Here is a 26,841-nt window from a genome sequence, read left to right on the forward strand (position 1 = left end):
AGGTATTTTAATCCCCATCTTACAAATAATGAAAATTGAAACACAAATATGTTAAGTGCTTTGCATAAAGAAACTAATAAATGGCAGAGCCAGGATTGACTGATTGACTGATTTCAGAGATCAGGGTCCCCCCCTGTTGCCCAGGCTGGCCTTGAACTCATAGGCTCAAGTGATCCTCCCACCTCAGCTTCTCAAGTAGCTGGGACTACAAGCGCATTCTACTGTGCCTTGCTAGAGCCAGGTTTCAAACAGGAGTCACTGTATTTCAAGTCTGACACTCTTTTCAATACAAAGGTAGCAGTCGGCTTGAGATTGCAGGGTTGCTGAACAAAAGATTGAGAAAAAAGGTGAAATTTCCAAAAAGGTTTTAAAATAATTCCAAAAGGATATGCACTCTCTTTCCACCACCCATTCACTAGAGTTAGAAACATTAAGCTTACTGTGTGCCCTCTCATTCTTTTAAAAGTGCTAATAAAAACATGTACAAATTTATATGGTTTTTAAATTTTTCATTGTTTTAAAATACTATGAGTACTACTTATATTTTTTCTTTACATCATTCTACGTAAATTATATGGATATAATTAATTTTAAAGATATGAAATAATTTGCATATGGACATGTTTAAGGCAAGGAAAGTAATTCAATTCAACAAATATTTTTGGACTACCTACTATGTGCCAGGTACTGTTCTTTGCATGCTGGGGTTACAGCCAGCAATGGACAAAAATGACAAAATGCCTGCCCTCAGACTTCCATAGTTTCCCAGCCACCCCACTTTTATCATTAACATTTTTAGCATATGTGGTTGCCAAGACAACATACACTTATTATTTTAATAGTTGTGTAACAGTATATAGTATAGGTATATGAGAATTTAATTAACCATTTCTTTATTGGTTCACATTTCATTTAGGTTTTGATTTTTGCAACCAATGTTATAATAAACGCCCTTATTACATATATATGATACACATATATAGCTTTTTATTTCTAAAGAAAAGCAGTTTCACTGGGGTGAACAAAAACTGCCAAACCCATCCCTACTCATTTGTTCTCACTAACCCAATCATTTCTCCATTTCCCAGGTGTGCTCGATGATTCTGGTACTATCCACCTAGGTGGTGCTGAAGCAGGTGCTTACTCTTTTCTCTGAAGACATTCCCAGGACAGCTCTAATACCCTTAGTGTCCGCGTGCTTCCAAAAATCACCTGCTGTCAACCGACCTCTGCCACCAGGGAAGACTGTCTAATCACGCTTAACATGCAAATCTAAACTCTGCGGTGTGGCACGGGGCCCCTGCCAATAATCCGTTGTTACAAGGGTGCTTTAGGCACACGCCAGGTGCCTTGTACAGGGTTAATAGCTCATCCTTCAAGATTTGTGTACATATACGCGACTCATTACACCCCGTCATTTTTGAGACAAGGATGTGTTTAATGGAAATGCACACCCACAAGAAGGTGTAGCTCCTTGAATATGCTTCTTTTCTTTTCTTTTTCTTCCGCACATTCCTAATCTAGTGTGGCCGGCAGTCCACATTAGATGGAATTGCGCCTTGCCTCGGCCATTTCCCCTAAGCTTTGGAAAGACTCAAATTTCCTGAAATCTCAATCTCTAGCTAGCGGTTTCCTGTTTCCTTTCCCCTCTCAGTCTCCTCCTGCCTGACTGGGGCCGAATCCGCAAGCAACAGTGTCCATATCCCCTTAGTGGCCTATGCGGTATCCAGATTCCGGGGATCTCACTCCTTGGGGTAGGAGTCGCTTAACCCCAGTGCCTCCCATTCCTGTCCTCCTCCCACTCGGTGCAGTTCTAGGAGGAGCCTAAATGTCCGCTTCCCCAGCTGAAGGGGATTGTGGTGCGTAAACAGGATTAACTCCCTCGCCCCCAGGCGCGCTGAGCTGTTCGTTGGCCTGCGGGCCGAGCGAGCCCCCGGGTGCTTGGAGGGCGCAGCAGGGGAGCGGGGGATGGGGAGGCCATCGGCCCGGAGGCTGTCTCTCGGGCCCGCGTCCTCGCCGACTGGGGCAGGGGGCCACAGCCTCAGCAGCTGCTGCTCCGAAGCCCAGGCGAACGACGGGCACGGCGCGGGTTCCTAGCGGCAGCCTCCCCTCCACCACCTCCCTCTCCCTCCTCGCGCGTCTTCTTCTCCGCCCCCCGCGCTCCAACCACTCGGTTGCAGCCCGCGCTGTCCTCCGGCCCCCGGAGCCGCCGCGCCAGCCCCTCGCCCAGCCATGGGGGACCTGCCCGGCCTCGTGCGCCTCTCCATCGCGCTGCGCATCCAGCCCAATGACGGCCCGGTCTTCTACAAGGTGGACGGGCAGCGATTCGGCCAGAACCGCACCATCAAGCTGCTCACCGGCTCCTCCTACAAGGTGGAGGTGAAGATTAAGCCCACCACGCTGCAGGTCGAGTGAGTGCGGGGTGCGCCGCGGCTGCAGGGTCTCCCGAGGGGTGCGGGCGGAGGACTGGGGCCCCGGACGGCCCGAGCCTCTCTGGGGCCTCTGGCCTCGCCCAGCGGGCCCGGGGGTGGGGGGAAGAGGTCTGCTCCCTGTTCGCCTTCGCCCCCTCCTCTGCCTTACGCTGGTATTCCTCTGTTCTCGCTTCCCTCCATCCCTCGGGGTGACCTCAGTGGCTTCGTTTAAATCATCTACTAGAAGCCAGGGTTTTTGTTTGTTTCTTGTAAATTTCTCATCCCTTCTGTCCAGCCACCGGCGCTGAACCGCGGGCGGCCGGGTGGGGCAGAGAGGAGAAGCTCGCAGGGTTCACTACCGCAATCCCTGCCCTCCTCTGCTCGGCCCTGGCGTGCAGCCCGCTCTGCCCTCGAGGCTGAAGAGGGCAGAAAGGCTGAGGAACGAGGAGTCAAGGCGGGACAGAGGGGTGGCTACTGGGGCTCCCTGGGGGATGCTCCCCGCTCCCCTCGCCCCTCCGCGGGAGGGGGCCCCAGGTCTGGAGGAGCAGGCACAAGCCCAGGGTGGCCGCCTCTGCTCAGGCCTAGTTTCACGGTTTTCCACGCTTATGCTTTTCGTTTTCTCCCGAGTTCTCTGTTCAGCCTGGTGATGGTGCCTGGGATTAGCAACATCCTCACAGCAAGAGAATGTTTTCTGGTTTATTCGTGGTGGGAATTATCTTTTCCCAGCTCCAACGGGATGATGTGTCCAGTAGACCTCTGGCGGGAAAGTCTGTGTGGGGGCCTGACCTCTCAGCTTCCACCTAAGCCTTGTGTGAAGTCTAGTCTGGAAAGACAAAATAAAAAAACATTTATTGTACATACCATATGCTGGGCATTATTGTGGGGTGGGGGTGGGGAGTGGGCTTTGAATCCAGCAGACAGCTTTTATAGCTTAAGTTACTACAATAAACATGGATTAGCTTTCCAGGTGCAAGGACCTAGGACCAAACCTGGATGGGTTCTGGTGCTTCTGGTCCACCTATTTGTCAACATCCCCAATAGCTGCACGCAGCCACAGTGGCCTGTGCACCTGGATATAACTCAGGCTTTTCCTTTCCCTCCTTTCCTGGCAACCTTATCCCTGGATTGGTTGGAGGATGGGTTGCAGGAAAGGTTATGTGTTCTATATTCCATTTTCTTCAAAGTAGTTTCCAGTTCCAAACTAATCTGCAAATTAATTTGTTAATAACAAAATTATTTTTTCTCATTACACTTTAATTTCATCAAGGATTTTTCAGTGCCCTAACCTGGTAGTTCTCAAACCTGAGTATACATCAGAATCATTTGGAGACCTTGTTAAAACACAGATGACGGGGGCCCACCCCAGAGTTTCTAGTTTACTGTGGGCCTAAGAATTTGCCTTCTAATAGGTCCACATATGATGCTGGTACTACTAGTGCAGGGACTTCACTTTGAGAGCCATTATCCTAACACAAAGGAATGATGCCAGTAAGAATTTCTGGTGATGTGGCAGGTGTGAGTTACCCCAAATCATATTGTTGGAACAGAACAAGCAGAACAAGTCATTAGAGAACTTGTCCAGTGGTTCTTGATCCTCCCTGCACAGGAGGATCACCTAGATAACCTTAAAATAAATTTATCAGTGCCCAGACTACATCTCAGATCAACTGAATCTTAATCTCTGGGGTTAGGAATAGGGCTGGGTATAGGTAGGTTTTTAATAGCTCCACGGATGATTTTAATGAGTAAAGGGGAGAACCACTACCTCCTGCACTTTCAGAACTTTCTACCATACCACAATGTCCCCTGAGCCAAAACCTGTAGGTTTCCTGCCTAGGGTTTTGCTTCAGACCAGGACAGGGTACCTAGGCTAATTCCTACCATATGTGGTCAACTCAAGTCCATTGCAGGAACATTTCCATTGGTGGTGTGCTTGTCCCGCTGGAGCTGAAGTCTAAAGAGCCTGATGGGGACAGAATTGTTTATACGGGCACGTATGACACAGAAGGTGTGGTCCCAACCAAGAGTGGAGAACGGCAACCCATCCAGATCACCATGCCGGTAAGGCCTGCTTGGGGTTGTGGAGGTATGGTACCAGGGCAAATGGAAAACATGTAAATCACTGTCTTTTTGTAAGAAAAGGTGTATTCAAAGCCAATTACTGTGGAAATTGGGTTGTGAGTTTCCTTCAAGGATCTGCTGGAGAGAGAACTATGTAATTATCTTTTGTATGGCATCCTGACCCTATAAATGCCACCTTATAAGTAGAAATAGATGGTTTGGGAGAGAGAGTACCTATATCACCAGTTCCCCTGTTATATTCTACATCAGGACTGGTTTAGATAATTGGCCCTGAAAAGTTTCTGATTCTGAGTAGCCATAATTTTTTGGTTGTGAGAAAGCTGATTTGAATGACATTTTGCTACTTAAATCTACTCTAAAGGAAGGAGCCCAAAAAGTGACTGCCATGGAAAATGATAAAACTCTTAGTATCTAGTAAAACAATGATATAACTAGGTCATATTGGTCCCTAAGCTAAAAGAAAAAATTGGTAGAAAGGATAGTCAAGATATAGATTTAAATATATGTGCAAACACGATAGGTGATGAAGTAAGCTTGCTATAAAATACAGAAAAGGAAGTCTCACCTAAATGGCTGCTGTAAAAGTTGGGTAGTTTTTTCCCACTGCAAGAACAGCCTTGAATTGTCTGCCCCCTAGCTTTATAGGGAATATCACAGAGGTTCTCAAATATAAGTGTGCATAAAAATCTCCTTGATAGTTTGTTTAAAATGCCAGACTCAGGCTCCACCTCCAGTGATTTTAGTTCAGTAGGGCTAGGGTGAGGCCAAAGAAACTCTTGACAAGCATAGAGGATCCCGATGGGGATGGTTTGTGGAATGCACTTTGAGAAACACTAGTCTAAGAGCTAATCCATATAGTTCTTCAGAACCTTAGTTTTCACAGTGCCCAATATACTTCAAAGCAACCACAACAGTAACACAAGGAAATAATCTAGCAGCCTTTGCATCTTTATGTCTGAATAATTTTTGGAAAAAGTTCTATTTTCCATCAAAGAATCTTCAGTAGAGAAAAATACAAAATGGGAGAAATAAATAATCCCTGTAAGAGACAGCTGTTAACAGTTTCGTGAATATTCTTAGAAACTTTTTTCTACTATGTCTTGGAATATATATGCACTTATTGGATATCATTCTATATATTCTTTTCTACTTATGTGTATCTTTCAATATCAAATATACATTCAAAGATGTATACATGGAACATCATTTGTTAAAGTCTATGGGTCCTCTATGATCTGATTGTATCAAATTATCCTCAGTCACCTATTGCTGATTATTTCTATTTTGCAGTATTATAAAGAAAACTACATTAAAAATAACTCACTTCTGCACAATTGTTTAATGTTTTCTTGATTGCTAGAAGCAATTTGCATATTAAGGCACTTTATAAGACTGTCTAACTGACCTCCAGAAAAGCTAGGCAATTTACACTCCTATCATCTGTATTTAAGTATCCATCTCCTTCTGCACTAGTTATAATTTATCATTTTTAATCTGATAGAATATTTTAATTTTTATTTCTTTAGTTTCTGTTAATTTGAAATATTGACATGTTTATTTACTATTTGTATTTCCTTTGTGGATTGCATGTTCATAGGTTTTACCCATTTTTATACTTAAGTGTATCTCATTGATTTTTAAGAAACCTGTATAAATTAAAAATAGTCATCTCTTTTATCATATCTTGGATGTGTTCATCATTTATCATTTGCTTTTTAACTTTTCTTAAAATGTAAATTTTAAATTTTCATATAATCCAACATATAGGCCTTTTCCTTTATGGCTTTTGCGGTTAAGATCCAGCTTGGAAAGTCTACCTTGACTCCAAGATTGACTATGCATGCATATACACACAGCTGCGTTTGTGCATTTTCATCTCCACTCTCATGGTCTCATTTGTTAACTTTCCCATGAATTATTGATTTAAATATTTCAATTCATACTTTTATATTGGAATATATTTGTCTATAATGTCCTAATACAATTATATAAATGCATACTTCTCCAATGGTCAGTTTCATGGTAATTACTTATATGGCAAAAATTGTTTCTTTGTATACTCTCTAATCCTGTTGATTTGTCTACCCTTATGCCAATATTGCATGTTTTAAACACATTGTTTTTATTAATATATGTATTCATATATTTTGTAACTGACCATCTTACTGAACTTTCTTACTAAAATTTTTTAGTTAATTATATTGGGTTTTTCAGATAGATGGTCATACTGTTTATCACTGTCATTTTCTGGGCTTTTTTCCCTGGCCTTATTGCATTGTATAATGTTTCTAGAATAATGTTGATGACTAGCAGTGGCAAGAGGTATCCTTTTCCCTAGGACTTCAGCGTTAGGTGTACAATGTTAGTTTCAGAAACTTATGTAAAAGCAAACTTTTTTAGTTCACTAAGGTATTTTTTTTAAATTGGAAGATGTGTTGAATTTCATCTAATTCCTTTTCCCGTCTATGGAGATAATTTATCTTCTTTGATATATTGATGTGATGAATTATATAAAGTAATACACATTCAAATACTAAACTATCCTTTATTTCCTAAAATAAGCTGTACTTAAACATGATGTGTTAGTTTTATTTAATAATGTATTGCTAAATTCCGTATGCTAGATTTTATCTAGGATTCTTAGATTTTTATTTTTTATTTGCTTGCCTTCTGAGCAAATATTGAAGGATTTCCTATATATCAGGCAGCTGGGGGAAGGATGGTAAACAAAATAGATACCCCTGGCTTCATGGAGCTTCTCATTTAGAGGAGGAAAATCTACCTTATACATGATTGTCAATAAAGTAAATACTTGCTATTATAAAAAAGTGTAGTGAAAAAGTAGTAGTGCCCTTGGAGCATATAGTGGAGGTCTTATCCGAATCCAAGATTTGGGGGATGGCTTTCTTGAGAAAGAAATTAAGGATGAATAAGAGCTGGGGGAAGAGGGAGCCCTTGAGGAAAGAGAAGTTGCAAAGGTTGAGAGCTGGGAGAGAGCATATGATGCTCTAATGGGTGAGAGAAGCCCAGCATGGCTGGAGCGGAGAGTGAGGCAGAGACTGGCTCAAGATAAAACTGGAGAGGTAAGTGGGGATTAGATATTATAGGGTCATTGTCTTTATTGGATTTATCCTAATGACTGTAGGAATTCATTGAAGATTTTCAAATCAATTTTGTGATACAATTTATACACAATAAAATGCACCAACTTTAAGTGTATAATTGTGTAGGTTTTGGCAAATGGATGCTACTGTATAGTCATGACCCCAGTAAAGATACAGAACATTTCTATTACCCTGAAAACTCCCCCATCCCCATTTGCAGTTAACTCCCCAACCCTACCCCACCCTGAGCTTGCTGTCTCAATATTAGTTTTAACTATGTGAGAACATCATGTAAATAGAATTATACTGCTGTGCCTGGCTTCTTTCGCTTGGTATAATGTTCTTGAGATTCATCTATTTGTATGTATCAGTACTTTTATCGCTGGGTAGTACGATATATTATGTAGGTATAGGCCAATTTACCCCTTTAACAATAAATGGACATCTGGGTTATTTTCAGCTTTTGATATTATGCTGCTATGAACATTTGAGTATAAGTCTCGGTGTGAGTACATGTTTTCATTTCTCTTGAGTAAATACCTGAGAGGAGAATTGCTAAGTCAGATGGTAAGTATATATTTATCTATAGAACAAATGTTCAGACTTTTGTACTATTTCATATTGCCAACAGCAATGTATGAGAATTCTAGCTGCTTTACACAATCTGTGTGAATCTTCTTAATTTAGAAATGCAAACAACCTAGAAGAGCCAAAACAATTTTTCATTATCTGTATTGTAGTCCTTAAATAGGATGGCATAAATCTTCCATCTTTGCTTATCCAAAGTTGTTTTGGCTATTCTAGGTCCTTTGCACATATATATTAATACCATATACATGAGATATATATATATATATATATTAGAATGAGCTTGTCAAATTTCTCCAAAAATTGGGATATTGGGTTTGCATTAAATCTATGGATCAATTTGGAGAGATTTGACATTTAATATTGAGTTTTCTAATCCATGAATATGCTATGTCTCTATTTAGGTCTTCTTGAATTTTCTCTGTAGTATATTACAATGTTCCCTCTACAGATTTTATACATATTTTGTTAAACTTATTAACTACATATTTCTGAATGCAACTATAAATGGAATTGTTTTTATTGCTGGTATGTGGAAATAAAATTGATTTTTGTACATTGATCTTGAATCCTGAGACTTTGCTAATCTCACTTATTAATCCTAATAGCTTTCTTTTGTAGAAGCTCTAGGATTTTCTATTTATGTTATCATGTCATCTGTAAATAAAAACAGTTTTTCTCCTCTCTTTCCAATCTGTATTCCTTTTATTTATGGCCTAACTTTAATGACTAAGACCTTCAGTATGCTGCTAAATAGAAAGGGTGAGAGTAGACATTCTTGTTCCTCAATCTTAGGAGAAAGCATTCAGTTTTTCAACAGGTATAATGTCAGCTGTGTAGTTTTTTATTCTAAATACTGTTATTAGATTAAGGAAGTTCCCTTCTATTCCTAGGTTACTGAGGATTTTATCATGAATGTGTTGTAAATATTTTCAAACACTTTTTCTATATCTTTTGAGATGATCATAAGGTATTTTTTCTTTATTCTGTTTATGGTAGATTACATTGCTTTTTCAATCTTAAAATAACCTTGAATTCCCAGGTAAAATACCACTTGGTTATGATATATTCTCTGTATGTATAGCTGGATTTGATTCATTAATATTTTATTAAGGATTTTTATGTCTGTTTCTGGGGGATTTTTTCTATGGTTTTTTCTTATCTGTCTAGTTTTTGTGTCAGGGTAATGCTAGCTGCATAAAATGATTTGGTGGAAAGCGTTCACTCTTCTATTTTCTGAAAGAGTTTTTATAAAAACTGATATTATTCCTAGTGTCAGAATTTACCAATGAAGGCATTTTACTTTATTTGAAGGTTTTTAATTATAAATTCAATTTCCTTAATTGATATTGGGCTATTCAGGTTTATTTCTTGAGTTAGTTTTATAATTTGTCTTTGAAGTCATTCATTTCAATTAAGTTGTCAAATTTATTGGCATAAAGTATTCACAATAATCCTCCACCATCCTTTAATGTCTGAGGATCTCTAACAATGTCTATTCTTCATTCTTTTTTTTTTTTTTTTTTTGAGACAGAGTCTCACTCTGTTGCCCAGGCTAGAGTGAGTGCCGTGGCGTCAGCCTAGCTCACAGCAACCTCAAACTCCTGAGCTCAAGCGATCCTCCTGTCTCAGCCTCCCGAGTAGCTGGGACTACAAGCATGCGCCACCATGCCCGGCTAATTTTTTCTATATATATTTTTAGCTGTCCATATAATTTCTTTCTATTTTTAGTAGAGGTGGGGTCTCGCTCTTGCTCAGGCTGGTCTCGAACTCCTGAGCTCAAATGATCCGCCCACCTCGGCCTCCCAGAGTGCTAGGATTACAGGCGTGAGCCACCGCGCCTGGCCTCTTCATTCTTAATATTCAATATTTTTCCTTTTCCTTCCCTGATCAGTCTAGCTAGAGATTTTAGTTTTATTGGCCTTTTCAAAATCCTAGCTTTGTTTTCACATGCTTTACTCTCCATTTTTTATTTTATTTCATTTTCTGGTCCTGTATTTCCTTCCTTTGTTTGCTTTAAAATGTTTTAATTAAGGCTTAATACATATACAGTAAAATGATCGTTTTGTCTATTGTCGAGTTCTGGTTTTCAGTAATTTGACTATAACGTACCTAAGTGTGTTTTTTCTTTTTATCTTTTTTCTTGGGATCATTGAATTTCTTGAATCTGTAGGTTAATGTTTTCACGAAATTTAGAGCATTCATAACTGTTTTGTCAAATACTTGTTTTCTATTCCATTATCTCCTTTCTTTGTAGGACTTCAACTAAACATATGTTGGAAAGCTTCATATTATCCCACAAGTCTTTGAGGCCCTGTTCAATTTTCTTCAATTTTTTTAATGGATCTTCAGATTAGATCATTTCTATTGATGTATCCTTAAGGTTACTGATTGTTTCTTCTACTATTTCCAGTCTTATATTAGTCTTCAAAGTATTTCTGTATTATATTTTCCAGCTCTAGCATTCTCATTGTTTTTTCATAATTTCAATTTCTTAAGATTCCTTATGTTTTTTCCTTGAGACCATGTTTTCCTTTATTTCTTTGAGCATATTTATAATTGCTGGTTTGAAACGTTTGATAAAGCAACATCTGGCTCTATTTAGAGTAAATTACTATACACTTTTTTCCTGAATGTGGGTCACACTTTCCTATTTTATTATATGGCTAGTAATTTTTGGTTAGAAACTTAACATTGTGGATAATATATTATTGACTCTGGTTTCTGTTTTATTCTTCTGAGTATTATTTTTTTTTACATTCTAGCAGGCAGTAAACATTCCTGTACTCAAACTTCAAACTTAGTCTTTCTAGCAGTGTGTAGCAGCTAATATCTCTGCTCAGTGTTTCTTAACTTCTAATTGCTTGGCTTGTTTAGCCTAGTCCTCTTTGGTGCCCATGGAGTTTAGCAGTCAGCCAAGGAATCAGAGTTCCTAGTGAGATTTTTGGATCCCACCCACGCTTAGGTTCCCCTAAATTTCCAGCTGCTCTGCCAGTGTTAAACTCTTACTTTGACACCTCCTGCCAGTAAGACTCCAGCTTCTTAGGTTTGAGAATGCACTCAATCAAACAAAAATGAACTTATAAATCTTATTGAGCACAACTTTATCTTTCCAAGATTATGCTGATTTGTCTGCTTTTTCAATGAGTGTCCTAGGCTGTCCCCCTCCCACTACCCTGCACATGCGGTTGGCTAGGGATTATGGTCGGAGTTATGGCCAGATTTTGGGTTCCATCGTTTCTGCAGCTCTTTTTCCCAGTGTTTCCTACCTAAATTTCCAGCTTCTCCTCCAGTCCTGGTGTTGTTTTCTGCCTCTTTCAGCAGGTAGGGCTCCCATTTTCTCCTGCCAGACCTTCAAGGGATTGAGGAGTGCCCTTGGGCAAGAAAGCCACCAACGAAATTTGTAACTGTTGCAGTTGAAGTCTTTCAAGGGTGACTTTCCTCTGGCTTCTGTCCTACTTTTGGGAGTCACTTTCTTTTTTCTTTTTTTTTTTTTTTTTTTTTGAGACAGAGTGTCGCTTTGTTGCCCTGGCTAGAGTGAGTGCCGTGGCGTCAGTCTAGCTCACAGCAACCTCAAACTCCTGGGCTTAAGCAATCCTACTGCCTCAGCCTCCCGAGTAGCTGGGACCACAGGCATGTGCCACCATGCCTGGCTAATTTTTTCTATATATATTTTAGTTGGCCAGATAATTTCTTTCTATTTTTAGTAGAGATGGGGTCTCGCTCTTGCTCAGGCTGGTCTCGAACTCCTGACCTCGAGCGATCCACCCGCCACGGCCTCCCAGAGTGCTAGGATTACAGGCGTGAGCCACCGGGCCGGCCTGGGAGTCACTTTCTAAAGCCCTCAAATAGTTTTCATTTACATTTTGCCAGATCATATAATTAATTGTGTAAGGTTCGCCCAACAAATCCATTCCACCGTTACTCCCCTTTTTAAAAACCTTTCAATGTAGGAGTTTTAGTTCCTGGTAATAAGATTAGCATGTTAAAGTTGGCATGTGTAGATTGGAAGGGGAGACAGAGAGGCAAAGAACAATTAGAAAGCAGTCTTAATTTTCCTGTCGAGGTTAATAGCTTTGCAAAATGAATTAGAAACTTTTTTTATAGTGTATAATCTTAAACAATTTACACAGCATAGGATTTATGCTAAATCACAGCTAAATGCCCTTTAATATTCCATGTGGAGTTTTTTTTTTTTAAAGAATTTAGAACTAGTAAAACTTTTTTGATTTTTTTTTCTTCAAGAAATTAGTGTTTCTCTCTTTTCCAATAAGGAGAATGATTTAACTCATTTTTCAAACTGTTTTCTGAAGTCTTAGTGTTCCCCTGAGGTACTATATCAGGGCTTGTTGAAAGGGACAGGGAGAAGGCAAGCATCTGTCTTCATCTAGTTGTATATTACAGTACTGCCTTATATTGTGAAGAAAAAGTTCTGTAAAAATATTTAAAATCACTGATAATTGACAGTCTTTTTTTTGCATTGGCAACCAGAAAGCCCAGAACCAAATCTAAGCTCAAATAATGCATTATGTTTAATATGCTTATATTATTTTTCATGATCATTGTTTTTATTTGCATAGTTTTAGTTTCACACAAAAATCTAAATGCCATCTTAAATTCTTTGTAAAATGTACAGTATCATATAAATCAAGGTTGAATAAGATGGGAAAGTTAAATTATAAATCTAAAATTATGGAAAAATCAAAATACTGTCAACTATGGGAAAATAACTTGATTTTCAAGTAGAAGAAATCATAAAGGAAAATAAGAAATTTAATTATGTTTCTATACAATCAAAAATGAAAATAAAGCAATAGAAAAGTATGACACTTTTTAAATCTTTGAGCCTGATTTTTTTTAAATACCAATCTTCAACAGAAATACAAAACAGGAAGAACACTTTCCACAAGAAGAAATGAAATTAAAAATGTAGAAATGTTCATTCTTGTAAATAATAGTGAAAAGTAAACTAGAAAATCTACTTCTTTAAAGTAATTCCCAGTGATATCATTATTATAAACAAAGCCTTCTTTATTGCTGGTAACATTGTAAAATGGTATGTACAATGCTTTTGAAAAAAAAATGGCTGTATGTGGGACTGGCCATAAAGATTCATTTATTTTGAGCAAATAATTTCACTCCTATTGAAGTAGAGATATATATGCACAAAATTAATTATTAGAATATTTTTTATGGTAGGGGACAACGTACATATCTAATATCTGGGGAATAGTCTAGTTGTCATAATACATCATGATAGAGTCCTCTGTCACCGTTAAAACTAACAATGAATAGTTGGACAACATACGATTATAATTGTTGAACTTTTAATATTAAAAATAATTGTAGCTATAAAACATGCATATGTGGAAGGTAATCTGAAAATGAACTGACTCAAAATGAAGGGATTACTTCTGCTTTAAAAATTTGCTCAAATTTCTGAACTTTGTTATTTTACTTTTTTAAATTATGCAAATCTTAGAAGATGCTGGGATGCATTCCCAGCCCCCTCCCCTCTGTGCCCAACCGAAAAAAAATCCTACGGGGACTTGCTGGCCTTCAGTCCTATTTGGTGTGACCCTAAATGACAGTATTTGAGAATCTTTCTTCAAAAAACAACTAATATCAAACCCTTAAGCATGGAATCTGTATACCATGTTAGAGCTAAAAGTCCCCTTAGAGATCAGATAGTAGAATCCACTCTGCATTGAAAAATCAAGCCCACTGAGTTAAGATATGCCTGGTTTAATTACATAAACAGTTAATTACAGAAGTAGATAGTATCCTGATATCTTCCTGACTTCCAGTTTTAATTCTGACATTCTTGACTTTTCCTCAGGCACCCACAACAGTGACTTTTCCCTTATGAACCAGGAATAATAATCTGAGGACTTGCTACTTAACTGGATTTACCCGGACATATCAAGGTTTCAGTGTTTTCTGTGAGAATGTGGTATCTGTATATAATTTTTAATACTTAAGCTTAAAATATCAGTGACTTAATGTCATAGATCATGTTAAAGGCTTAACCACTAGAAAGAAAACTTGGATGTAGCACTATCGCTGCTGACTGGATCAGAAAACCTTGATTTCAATCATTTTCCTTATAATCAACCTGTTACAAGTAAGATACAAATAGATGACCAATGCTCAAACTAAAAGCTGTGCAATCATTGTTGGGAACAATTAACTATCCATCCCTGCTTTTAGATGTGAAAATTTATATATAAGAACCTGGGCTTTATTTGCTGGGACTGGGGATCTATGAGTGAGTGTAGAGACTGCAGAGCATTTCCTTACAACATATCCTCCAATCGTCTAGTAACTTACGGCCCTCCAACCTTGTAGTGGATGCCTGGACAGGCAAACAAGATTTAGGGTAAGTAATAATATCTTTTAATAACTAGGTCTGAATCATTCAGACAGTAAAACAAAGCCCTGTGCTTCAGTCATTCCAAAGGATGTAGAAATTTTCATTTTATAGATCCAATTAGGAAGAAGTTTTGAATCAAGGCCCTTCTAAATTGAGCTAGTCTTCTCCTCTAGTCTTCTGTTTATGCCTTAAGCAAAAGACGTATGAATCCATCCTGCTAAGACCAGAGGTCCTGGAGGGAGCAGCAGCCTCAAGAAATTGAAACTCTGGTCTCTCAGCCCATATTGGCCCCAGAGGGAGGCTGGGGAGGTCTCCTCTCCTGCCCTGTGAGCATGTGGAAGAGAGGGAATAGTCTCATTTACGGTAGGCTTCTCCACACTTACGCAGTACTCCGTATGTGTTAGGTGGAAGGATGAACAACCTCCAGGTAGCTCACTGACCTACTAAGACCTCATGAAAATTCTGACAATTACAGTATTTGCAGTTCTGCTTCAAGTTAAAATTTCAACTCTAATTACGTATGCTATTCTTAGGAGTCTTGTGATTCTAAAGTTACTTCAGAGTAGTTTTTAAAGAATCTTTTAATCATTGAATAAATGATGGTAGGCTGATTGGCTATTTGGGGGAAACATCATCATTGTTCTTTCCTGATACCGCACTCCATAATATATTCCAGATGGAAAAAGTTAACTTTTTGAAAACTCTAAATGAAAAGAATCTATCTCAACTTGTAAAAAATGGAAGAAATTCAAAGATATAAGTTGAAAACTTTACACATAATGTAAAATTTCTGTCAAACATGGTTAAGTTAAATTTTAATTAAAAGGCAACTTAAAATGCAAATGACAATTGGTAAAAAATTATTGGCAATATGTACAGTCTCCCAAGCTGTGTTGCCTTGATTTGCCGTTGCCCATACAGACCCTGCTGCTACCTTTAATAATACTGTACAGCCCTTCACAGCCCACTGAAACAATGAATGGCCACTGGAGTCAGGAAGTAGTCAAATGCCATCTGACTTAGATTAACAGCAGTGATCTCTCTATTCAAATAATTCCCAAGGCCTTGGTACTGGGAGCATTAGCTCCCATTTATTAAAAGCAATACCCACCTCTAATACCTCTCAACCCCCACTTCAAAGAGTCATGTAATTTCCCGTTCAGTACCTCCAAGGAGAGAATCCAGGTACAGATTCTGTCTGCATGAATCATCATCCTAATCCCTTTTGTTGTTGGCCCTCTTCAGTGGGAGACTGGTGGGAATTTGGAGGAATAAGGCAGGAAAGTATATGAGTCTGAGCATGTGCATGGAGGTGGGTAGCCTCCCAAGTATAAAATGCATGCACTCCCAAATAGGTTGGGCCTCATGCCAGCTGTCTGGTCTAGTATTTGGCAAGAGCTGTAACCTTAATGTACAAAAAATTCTTAGAAACCAATAAGAAAGAATCATAGGATGTGGGAAACAAAATTAGCATAAAACAATAGGCAATTTACAAAAATAAAAGTGGCCAATAAATATGTGAAAAATGGTTTTATTTCACTATTGGTAAGGAGTACAAATCATGTAATGCCAATTTTCACATACAAAATTGGTGAATATTGAAAATAATACCAATTGTCCAGAGCTAGTATATTTCTTTATGAAATACAGTGAACTTTATAGACTGATATTATATCCTGCAACTTTACTAAATTCATTTATTATAGTAGCTTCTTGTTAGATTGCTTAGTACTTTCTGCAGACACAGTTACTGTTTATCTGAGGAAAGAGACAGTTTTACTCCCTCCTCTCCACCTTTTTCCCCCTCTTGCCCTAAGGCACTGGCTAGGACCTGCATTACAATTCTGAATAGGGGTGGAAAGAGCACATGTTCTTGCCTTGTTTCCGAACTCAAAGGGAAAGGACTCAGTCTCTTGCCATTAAGGATAAAGTTAGCTATAGGTTTTTTATCAATACCTCTTAATGAAGTTGAAGAATTTTCCTTTTATTCCTAGTTTGCCGAGAATAGAATCAATATTGCATTGTCAGATGCTCTTTTTGCATCTGTTGATATGATTATATGGTTTTTTCTTTTCTGTTAATATGGTAGATTTTCAAGTATTGAATCACCTGTGAATTCCAAGGATAAACCCCTCTTGGTCCTTATTATATATTGATGAATTTGATATACTAATATTTTAAGTAATTAGAAATTATAAGCACATTTTATGTATATATGTCCATGTGGAATCTGCCTGTAATTTTTCGCATAATATTTTTGTCAGGTTTTGGTATTAGGGTAATGTTGATTTCATAAAATGAATGGAGAAATGTTCTCTCTGTGGCCTGAAATAATTTATGTAGAATTGTTTTTTTCCCTTAGGTGTTTGAATTTATCAATGAAGCCATTTGGGCCTGGAAGATTTTTACCTACAAATTCAATCTCTTTAGTAGATAGAGGTCTACTGAGAGTTTGTGTCTTTCAAGGAGGAATTTGTCCATTTGGTTGAAATTGTTCATATAAGATTTTCCTAATTAAGGTCTATAGGATCTATAATGATGTTCCCTCTTTCATTTCTAATACTGGTCATTTTTCTTGCTCAGTTTTGTCAGGGATTTATCAATTTTAAAGACATTTTAAAAAATAGGTTTTAGTTTCATTGATTTTTTTGCTCTGTAGTTCTTCCTTTTCTAATTCATTGATTTCTGTTCTTTATTTCCTTTCTTCTTATTACCCCTATATAGTCACTAGACTGGCTAAAGTTAAAAGGACTGGCAATGCCAAGTGTTAGAGAGGATGTTGAGCAACTGAAACTCTCATATTGCTGGTGGGCGTATAAAATGGTACAAACGCTTAGAAAAAGTTTTACAGTTTTTTTATAAAGATAACATACTTTGTAAAGACCCAGAACTTTTAGTCCTATTTATTTAGCTAAGGGAAATGGAAAACATATTTACTAATAAAACCAAACAATACAGGAATTTAGAGGCTTGGAATTCAGTGGGAATTGATAGGTCACACTACACTAACAGTCACAGATGCTTGTTCACACTGAATTTGTTTATTGTTAAAGTAACATCAAGTTTCTATCAGTACAGTAAGATTGTTCTGTGCTCCCAAGTCAATGGATTTCTGAGTGTCTCCAGTAGAAGTGTGTGGCACAGTGGGTAGAAGTACTCTGCAGATTCTATGCCCGTTGGTTGTAAGACCATGGAAATTGTTTAAAACAAACTCTTCAGATTCCTCATTTGTTATCAAGGACAACAAATGAGTCTCCTCTCCTAGGAATCGGATGTATTCTCTTCAGCATTGGTTATAAAATAAAAGTGTATCTAGGCTTGCCATTTGTAAGAACACTATGGGAAGTAAAATGTCCAGGTAGAGTGACTGTTTTAGCTGGGGCTTCTATAATATAAATACCACAGACTGGTTGGCTTAAATAATAAACATTTATTTCTCAGAGTTCTAGAGGCTGGGAAGTATAAAAATCAAGGCACTAGCATATCAGGTGTTCGGTGAGACCCTCTCTTTAGTTCATAGCCATTTTCTTGCTAAATCCTCATATGGCAGAGAGCAGATAGATCAATCATCTACCCGGTTTCCCTTCTTACAAGGGCACTAATCCCATTCATGAGGGCTCTACCCTCATGACCTAATTACCTCTCAAAGGCCTCACCTCTAAATACCCATTACATTGGGGATTTAGGGTCCAATTTACGAATTTGGGCGGGGGGGATATAACAATGTCCTGAAGCATTCTACATATGACAATTCATGTAACTTCTCAGTTAGGGAGAAAAAGAAAAATAGTTCACTAACTCTTTGCCCTTTTCCTTATAGAAAGAGTTTGGTACAGTGATAATAGCTCCTAGCGGGAATTAGGAGACCTAGGTTCTTGTCCTGTTCCTATCATTAGCTGGTTTTGGAGTGTAGACCTAGGGCAAGTCACCAAACCTTTTTGGATCTTAGCTTTTTCATCCATGAAATGTGGATAGCAAAAACAAGGTGGAATGATGTCTGTGAAAGTATCACATAGAATAAAGAATGCTATGAAAATACACAGAATTATACTTGTGTATAAATTGCATCACCCAGGAGCCTGCCTGGGTAGATTTTCCTTAGAAAGGACAGCTAGGCTGGGAGGGGAGTGGAGAGCCTGTGTAGTTGCTTCTGTTCTCTAAGAAAAACGTCAGCTTTTGAGACCCCATGTGCTCTTAGCCAAATGAGAAGAAATTCTGAGCTAGGTAGTAAGAGGCCCAGGAAATAGAACTTCAAAAGAAAGAATAGGAAGAAGGCTAATGGGAAGTGTAAACAACTAAGACATAGGGGAGAGAAAAACATAAGCATAGTTAGCAGCAGTTACATTTACTTCAGTGTGAGCTTGGATCCAGCATTAATAAAAGAGAAACCAAAACTGAAACACAAGCACCTAAACATCCCATATCTTTAGCTGTGACTGCGGCTGTCAGCAGATTTTAATTTTGGTCTCTTGTGTTACTGAGAACTCTTGGGTTGAGACTTTCTTAATTTTAAGTTTATTCAGACATAAGACATAAGCCTTAAGTTTTTTCTTGCCTGTGGTTATAATCATCTTGATTGGCTTTTTTTTTTGCATCCAACTTGTATTTCAGAAAAGATCTCAGCATTGCAGCATTGTTTCTCTTACTTAGCATGGTTTCAGGCTGCTTCCCTCAAAAGACTAGTTGGTGTTTGGAGAATGTAAAATATTTTATTAGAAAATATGTATTAAAATATATTTTATTATAAAATATTTTTGTAATTTAGAATTCAAATTTTAATTGAATTTTAAAATTCAGTTGCACTTAAAATGTGCAGTGCTCTGTGTGGGTCAAAAATAATAATACTAAATCCTCTTTAAAAGCCTCGGTGAATTAAGTTTATTTGTAACACCACTACCCTATTGTGAACAAAACTATAATATTTTCATTAGAATGTACATATTAATATAATTTATAAAATCCCTTGGGCTTAGGGGTTTATATATTTTTGAAAGCTGATAAATTCATTTCACCATCTAAAAATTTTTGATTATGAAAGTAATATTTATTGCAGAACAATCTGAGTAGAAAAATAGGAAAATTTGATTTCTTAGATATTAATATTTTTCATTTCCTTTTTTATATGCCTCTTATCTTACATATTTGAGCTCATAATGTATATACACCATTCTGATTCATCTCTTTCCTTTCACATTGTTCTAAGCATTTTCTTGCATCAACAACCCTAAATTCCTTTTTAATGGTGATGTAAGTTAATCTTATGCCCCCATTTTTATATTTTCCTAATGTGGGACACTTAGATTGCTTCTGGTATTTAGAAATTTTTACTAAGTTGCTAGATGAATAGTAGCTATGTAAAGGTTTCTATTTCTTTACTAATAACATTACATTTGAATGTTTTTCAGATGTTAGCCATTTTTTCTTTTTAATGAACTGTTCCAGTTTTTTATCCAAATGTTCTTAGTAGTTTTTACTAATTCATGTAATCTTTTATGTTAAGGATATTGACTATTTGGTAATACTTGTAAGTACTTACAGTTTGGGTTTAATGTTTTTTTCTGATTATAAAAAGTAATCATTAAATTTTAAAAATACAAATGAGCACATAGTATTCCATTAGTGTTTCCAACAATAACAACTATAGTTTTAATTGGATTAATACTACACATTCTTGCTGGTACTCTGCTTAGTTCCTGTAACAATATAAAATAAGAGAAAAATTTTATTAAATATTTTACATTTAAAATTACTACCTAGTATTCCATTTAGAGATATGCCATAATTAATTCCTGCCTTAAAGAGGGACATTTAGTGTTCAATTTTTTTTACTATTCTAGACTTTGTGATATTCTTAAGATAAATTATAAGTCGAATTGCTGGACCCAAGTGTACTTGCACCTGTAATGCAAATCACCCTTTCAAAGGCTGTATAATTCAGTTCCCATTAGCAGTGTTTAGAATACCTGTTTCCTATAGCTCACTGAAAATGGGATATTTTTATTTTTCTTAATCACCTTGAAGGTATAATTTACACATAATCAATGCACCCATTTTAAGCATATAGTTCAATGAGTTTTGACCAACATGTACATACATCCACGTAACCACCACACCAAGCAAGATATAGAACGCTTCTCTTACCCCAGAAAGTTCCCTCTTGCACACTTGCATCAATCCCCTCTTCTCAACCCAGTCCCTAGCTAACCATAGATATTTCCTGTTGGTATAGATTATATTCTATCACTATACAGAGCTTTATATAATTAGAGTCATACAACATGTATTCTTTAGGGTCTAGATTCTTTTGCTCAGCATGTCTTTGAACCATCCCTGTTGTTGCCTGAATCAGCATGTCCTTGTTTATTTTTGAGCAAAATGCCATTTTATAAATACACCAAAACTTGCCTATCACCAGGTGAATGAGTAAACTTTTGGGTTGACTCCAATCTGGGGCTATTATGAATAAAGCTACTGAATGCTTATATAGGTCTTTAAGCTAGGACTCCCTAAAAAGAGATACTTCATTTTCATATCTAGATTTCTGGACTCTAAGTATATTACCCACTGTTTCAAGTCAAACAAATTTCACATAGGAAAGCCCAGATCTTGTTTTGGGATCAAATCAGCAGGATGAGGCAATGGTGCAGGATATAATTTGGCAAGTGTCTTGGAAAGCTATCTGGGAAGCACCTGATCACCCTGCTCCTGTATCAGCAAGAAGCATAAGACTCCTACTGCCCATTGCCCTCCCCTCCATGTCTTCTGGCTCCTAACAAGTCTAAGAATCCTGCCAAGTCAGTCCCTGTCCCCTCCCATGACAGGGGAGGGTCAGAGGAGAAAATAACGACAGGCATCATGCTGTTTAATGCCAGATCCTCTAAATAGCTCCAGAAGGCAGTAGCAGGGTCAGGCTACCCCACAAGCCACTTGAGCATCTGCCCAGTGGCCTCTAGGGTATTCTGTGCCCTCTCCTTGTCTACAGGAGAGAATCGTCCTTATAGCTCAGGAGAGTTCTGTGCAGTGACTTGCAGGCCCTACCTTCTGGAAATAGACTGCAAACTTCTTCAGAGCAAGAATCATGTCTTATACAAATTTTTATATATGCAAGGCCCATAGTGGATACTCAAATATGATTTTGGATATTGTATAAGCCTGAGACATGAGCATGGACTCATGACTTAAAAACACTCAATACTTGACAGTTAAGGTAGGACCTTTAACAATCAAATACTTCCAATATAATGTATTTTGTTATCACTTTGAATGAAATATTTTTCCTTGGAATTGAAGCTAATGGCAGAAGGGAAATTATATCGCATATAGATATATTGTACATATGTTATTTTGTTCCGGTGTCTTTCAAAGTAGAAGTGAAAAGACAGCCAGTAAACATTATTCCTTCTCTTCCCCAGTCCCTCTTCTATGGCAAGGACCATTTTAGAGCAAGCTATAAAATTCTGAGATTCTAAGAGTGGTTTTTAGAAAATTAAACTTGAAAACCAAGATAAACTTGGGAGTTGTTTTTATTAAAAGCAGTATGATAGCAAATGTGCAAATACCACTCATCCAATGGGAATAAGATTTTATGGAGAAGAATGGTTTACAGGTAGCTTTCCAGGAAAATATCTCCCTTAATAAAGGACGGTAGAGCACTAAAAAAGACTTCTACGCTTTGCAGACCAAGAGAGTCTTGGCTGGTCATGCTGGATTATCTAGGGCTCTGTCGCTAACATTAGTTCTTGTCTACTGCTCATGGCAGAATGAGGTTTTCACTGGGCATGTTTCTTTTCCCTCAGTTCACTGACATTGGGACCTTCGAGACGGTGTGGCAAGTCAAGTTCTACAATTACCACAAGCGAGATCACTGCCAGTGGGGAAGCCCCTTCTCTGTCATTGAGTACGAATGCAAGCCCAACGAGACACGCAGTCTGATGTGGGTCAACAAGGAGTCCTTCCTCTGAAGATGGCTCTTTCTCACATTGCTGGACAATCTCAGAAATCTACTCTTAGATAAACTGGCACAAGCCGTAACCAAGGCACGCCACACCATTGCTGTTTCCCATGTGGTACTGATGACCTACTGGCCCTGATTATTTTGAAAGTGTAATTCCCCTCTGATGCAATATCCCTGACACAAAAGATCGTGGTGTACCACCCCCGAAAATACCCCGTTCTGTATTCTGTGCTGGTGTTCCTGCATCCAACCGTTCTCGGTCGTGCTATTGACCACTTGTGACTGGAGCTCAGTGGAACTGCTAGGCTTGTCCTATTCTTGAGAGTTCCACGGACTGTGTGTTTTGTTTCCAAGTTAAGTGATTCTTCCTTTTGTGTTTAGTGTTCAATTTAAAAATAACAATGTGTATGGGTCCTCCCATGTGTAATATGGTAACATGTAACTTGCGATGTTTGCCAGCTTTTAAAGCAGGCTTTGTGAAAATGTAACACCAACAGCAGTGAATGGGCCTCAAATGTTGTGCTTCCTATAAACAGCTCAGCTTTTTCAGGGAAGGATAATGACAGACCAAAAGGACAAATACTTAAAAAGTATAACATATTAATACTCTTTCAAGAAACATAAGGTGTTGTGCAATGGTCTAGTGGAAATGGGGACAAAGCAATTCTGTGGACCACTGTTAAAGTGATAGGAGTTGTAGGGTTACCCCTGTGGCAAGCTCCCATAGTGTTCAAAGATGCACATTGATGGCATCCCTACGTTCTTCTTCACTTGAACTTTGTAAAACTGTGTATGGACCTGTAAGCAACTTTTGATATTTCTTAATAAAGGCATCGAAAATCGTGCCCCCCCTCCCTTTTTTTTGGCTCTGTCACCCTGGCTAGAGTGCCGTGGCATCATCATAGCTCACTGAAAACTCAAACTCCTGGGCTCAAGCAATCCTCCTGCCTCACCCTCCCAAGTAGCTGGGACCACAGGCATGTGCCACCATGCCCAGCTAATTTTCCTATTTTTGGTAGAGATAGGGTCTTGCTCTTGCTCAGGCTGGTCTCAAATTCCTGGCCTCAAGAAATTCTCCTGCCTCGGTCTCCCAGAGTGCTAGAATTACAGGTGTGAGGCACCGCGCCTGGCCCTGACTTGCATTCTTAATTTGGGCAGTAGCTATCTAGGTGGACCTCTGCTTCAGGCCAGCTCCATTCAGGTCTCTACATTCCAGGGTGAGGGGGATGTACCTAGAGTAGAATTAGCATGCTTATTCATGGATCAAGTCTGACAGTTTAACAGGATTGCTCCAGCCAAGTCCAACAGGGCTAGCACAGGCCCAGGTACTTGGTGGGGAGTCAAAAAATGCTTGTCCCTATCCTCGCTCTATTCCTCCTCCCCCATCAGTCAGCTATGTAGCTCAGTAGTAGGAGAGCATGCTATAATAGTTGTGTACATCAGGGGTTGAGACCTCCTTGCCTGCTCCCAGGGCACCACAAGGTACCTGGCACAAAGCCTGCACTCCACACAGTATGAGGGTAAATTCCGTAAGAAGCAAAAAAACTTCCTCTTAAAAGGTAACATACTATTTTCCACCAATATCCTAACATTCACTTGGGCAGTACAAATCCTATTGTGTTGGAAAAAGTTAGTTGGGAATTTGTTTTTTATCTTTTATCTTTTTGCTACCTGTAAACGCTTTATGTAAGAATATGCAAGATTAATGGGAGAATTTTATAGAGTAGGTTTATTGTCTCTGAATAGCCCAGAACTGGATTTGGAAGGCTGGCACTCAAAACCCTTTCCTCCTCTGAGTAGCTGATCTGCAATGAGGCTGTACTGCCACCAGGGAACAGCAATGCCCTGCCTTTGGGCTAATCATAAATGATGTTAAAAGGGAGCAGAATGTTTCTCAATTAGCTTGTTTTCTTCAAAAATGTCTATTACAACTGCTAAACATAAGCACTAACCCATTCCTAATTACTATATTTTAAAACAACACTCAATTATTTAAACAGACATTGGGATATTTAAAACATTGGATTTACTACAGAGGCTTAAATTTTTGTCCAGAATATCCAATAGAAATGCAGAGAAGTTAGAAGGGTTAAAAAAAAAAAGTGAGAACTACACATTTTAATCTCTTTAAACATTTGGTTAGCAAATATTTTCATTTGTGAAACAAGAGGTTTCAAGTCAGTGACTCATCTATTGGAGCCTTCGTATTTGTTTCATGGGGGTAGAATATCACAGCCTTTGCAATAGTCTACACTTTTTTTTTTTTTTTTAACAAGAGGCTTCATTTAGAGCTTAAAATGAGTCAAGGCAGGTCTGGAGGAAATGTGGCCTGGTGTCACTGCACACGCCCTCCCACAGAGGAGCGGGAAGATGAGCCCTGGCTGGAAAGCCGGTGTGTATGATCCACTAACATTGGCTGAGCCTAAGTGATCCCTTCACCTTTCTCTGTCTCCATTTGTGTGTCTCTAAAACAAAGAGTTGGATTACTGGAATTCTAAAACCTTTCAGGATTTATGGTTTTCACCTCTTTTTTTATACTCGTTTAAAAAAAAGTCTGTACGTTTGTGTGTGTGTGTGTGTGTGTGTGTGCGTGCATGTGTGTATGTTACTTGGGGCCAGAGGTGAGGTTGAATCAAGGGAGGTGGGAAGGAGATGGAGATGAAGTAACAGAAAATCTTAACAGCTAATCTGCCATGTTAAGTGATCTCTCCTGGCATATACTGTTCTACTTATGATTGGACTCCAGCCCAGCCTCTCTGGCTACTTCTCACATAGCTCTCCTCCTACTCCAAAATTTGAGTGCTCAGCTATATCAAGCTGCTGAGTTGTAACTTTGCCCCTCAGCCATCTGGAAGGGCTATTTTTATACTAGTTGTAGCCACATCTCTCTACTTCCAAGCATCAGATGGCTACCCAGAAGCTTGAGGAACTAGGCCATCCTTCCAATTATGATGGTGCCTAAAACACTTTTGAACAGGTGGAAGAATAGAAATGCCTTGAGTTTATATTTTGTGACACCTTGCTTATTGAGAAGTCACTTATCCAGTCATCCAAACTATCTGGATCACAGTTGAGAACAGAAAACAGGCCAAAAAATAAAGATCCCTGTCACAGATGTCACAAAGTCCATTCACTAAAGGCTTGGGTCTTCTCTCAGGGCCTCATAACTCCTATTTTAGACACAGTTCTAACATGTGGGGTAATCTGGTTTCTAGCTCTTAGTAAATTAGAAGCAGAACAATTAGAGGAAAGAAGACAATTTGTAAAGATAAATATACTGAAAATAATTGTTTTCAGAGAGGGAAGACAAAGAAAAATATAAAAAGCAGACAAAGTAAGTCAAAAGTATAATAGATGGGGACATCCCTATACTGCAGGTACACAATCCTGTACTAAACCACCGTAGCTTCTGTAGATATCAAAAAAAAATTGATATACATAATAATGGCCTTGATTCACTTAGGAAGAGGGTCCATTTTATTCAATAATGTATCATGGTTCAGTGTTTTAGAGTTCAGATTCTGGAGTCAAACCCGCAATTCAAATCCTGGCTCAGCTGCTTATTAGCTGTGTGTTCATAGGCAAGTCACTTAATATCTTTGTGTCTCAATTTTTTTCTTTTGGAAAATGGAGAGAATGATAGTATTTACCTCATAGAATAGTTGTGAGGATTAAATAAGATAACATATATTAAACCTTTAGAACAGTGCCTGGCATGTAACATCATTATTTGGTACATTTTGTTTAAAAAGAAAGGGAGGAATACATTTTCAAATAAAATTATTTAAAATGCCAAGAGAAAAATCTGAAGGTGTTTAAAGGAATAAAACTCATTTTCCTAAAATATTCTATGCATGGATTTGAAATACTATCGAAAGATTATGCTCTATTTGTATATCAAAAAAGGATGCATGTAGACATAACATTTTTAATTATTTAAAAATAGCTTAAAGTAGTATACTTTAAGATGTGCTAGGAAAAGACTTTCTCTGCAAACAGGGTTCATAAAGTCTCTTTTATAAAGACCCCATTTTGAATAATATGCAAACATCAGGACAGAATCAGAAAACTTAAGATTTGGTAAAGATCAAGAATGATGTCAAAATTTCTGGAAGGGCTCCATTTCAGAGGTTGAAAAATAAGGCTCAAGTCTAAACAGCTCATTTTAGGAGAAACTATTTGATCTTCAGTTTTCTCACTTATGAAATGGTGAGAAATGGTGATAATACCCACTTCATGAAGTGTGTTAGGATTAAACGATATGTCATGTGTAATGCTCCTTATTTTTCTTCTCCCCATCATCTTCCTCTTGACAAATGCATTTCATTT

General features: G+C 38.2%; 1 protein-coding gene across 2 annotated transcripts; it reads left to right on the top strand.

Annotated features, from left to right (window-relative positions):
- Positions 1 to 1,692: 1,692 nt before the first annotated feature.
- Positions 1,693 to 23,354, top strand: CNRIP1 (cannabinoid receptor interacting protein 1). 2 transcript variants are annotated; one of them, XM_069494544.1, is made up of 3 exons: positions 1,693 to 2,411; positions 4,322 to 4,472; positions 22,355 to 23,354. In XM_069494544.1, the coding sequence occupies exons 1-3, from the start codon at positions 2,233 to 2,235 to the stop codon at positions 22,517 to 22,519; spliced, it is 495 nt and encodes a 164-aa protein (XP_069350645.1). In that variant the 5' UTR covers positions 1,693 to 2,232; the 3' UTR covers positions 22,520 to 23,354. The 2 variants fall into 2 exon arrangements, with proteins under 2 accessions (XP_069350645.1, XP_069350646.1); XM_069494545.1 differs by having other exon boundaries at positions 1,693 to 2,379.
- The last annotated feature ends 3,487 nt before the right edge of the window (positions 23,355 to 26,841 follow it).

The sequence above is a fragment of the Eulemur rufifrons genome, chromosome 19 (genome assembly GCF_041146395.1).
Source record: "Eulemur rufifrons isolate Redbay chromosome 19, OSU_ERuf_1, whole genome shotgun sequence".
NCBI lineage: Eukaryota > Metazoa > Chordata > Mammalia > Primates > Lemuridae > Eulemur > Eulemur rufifrons.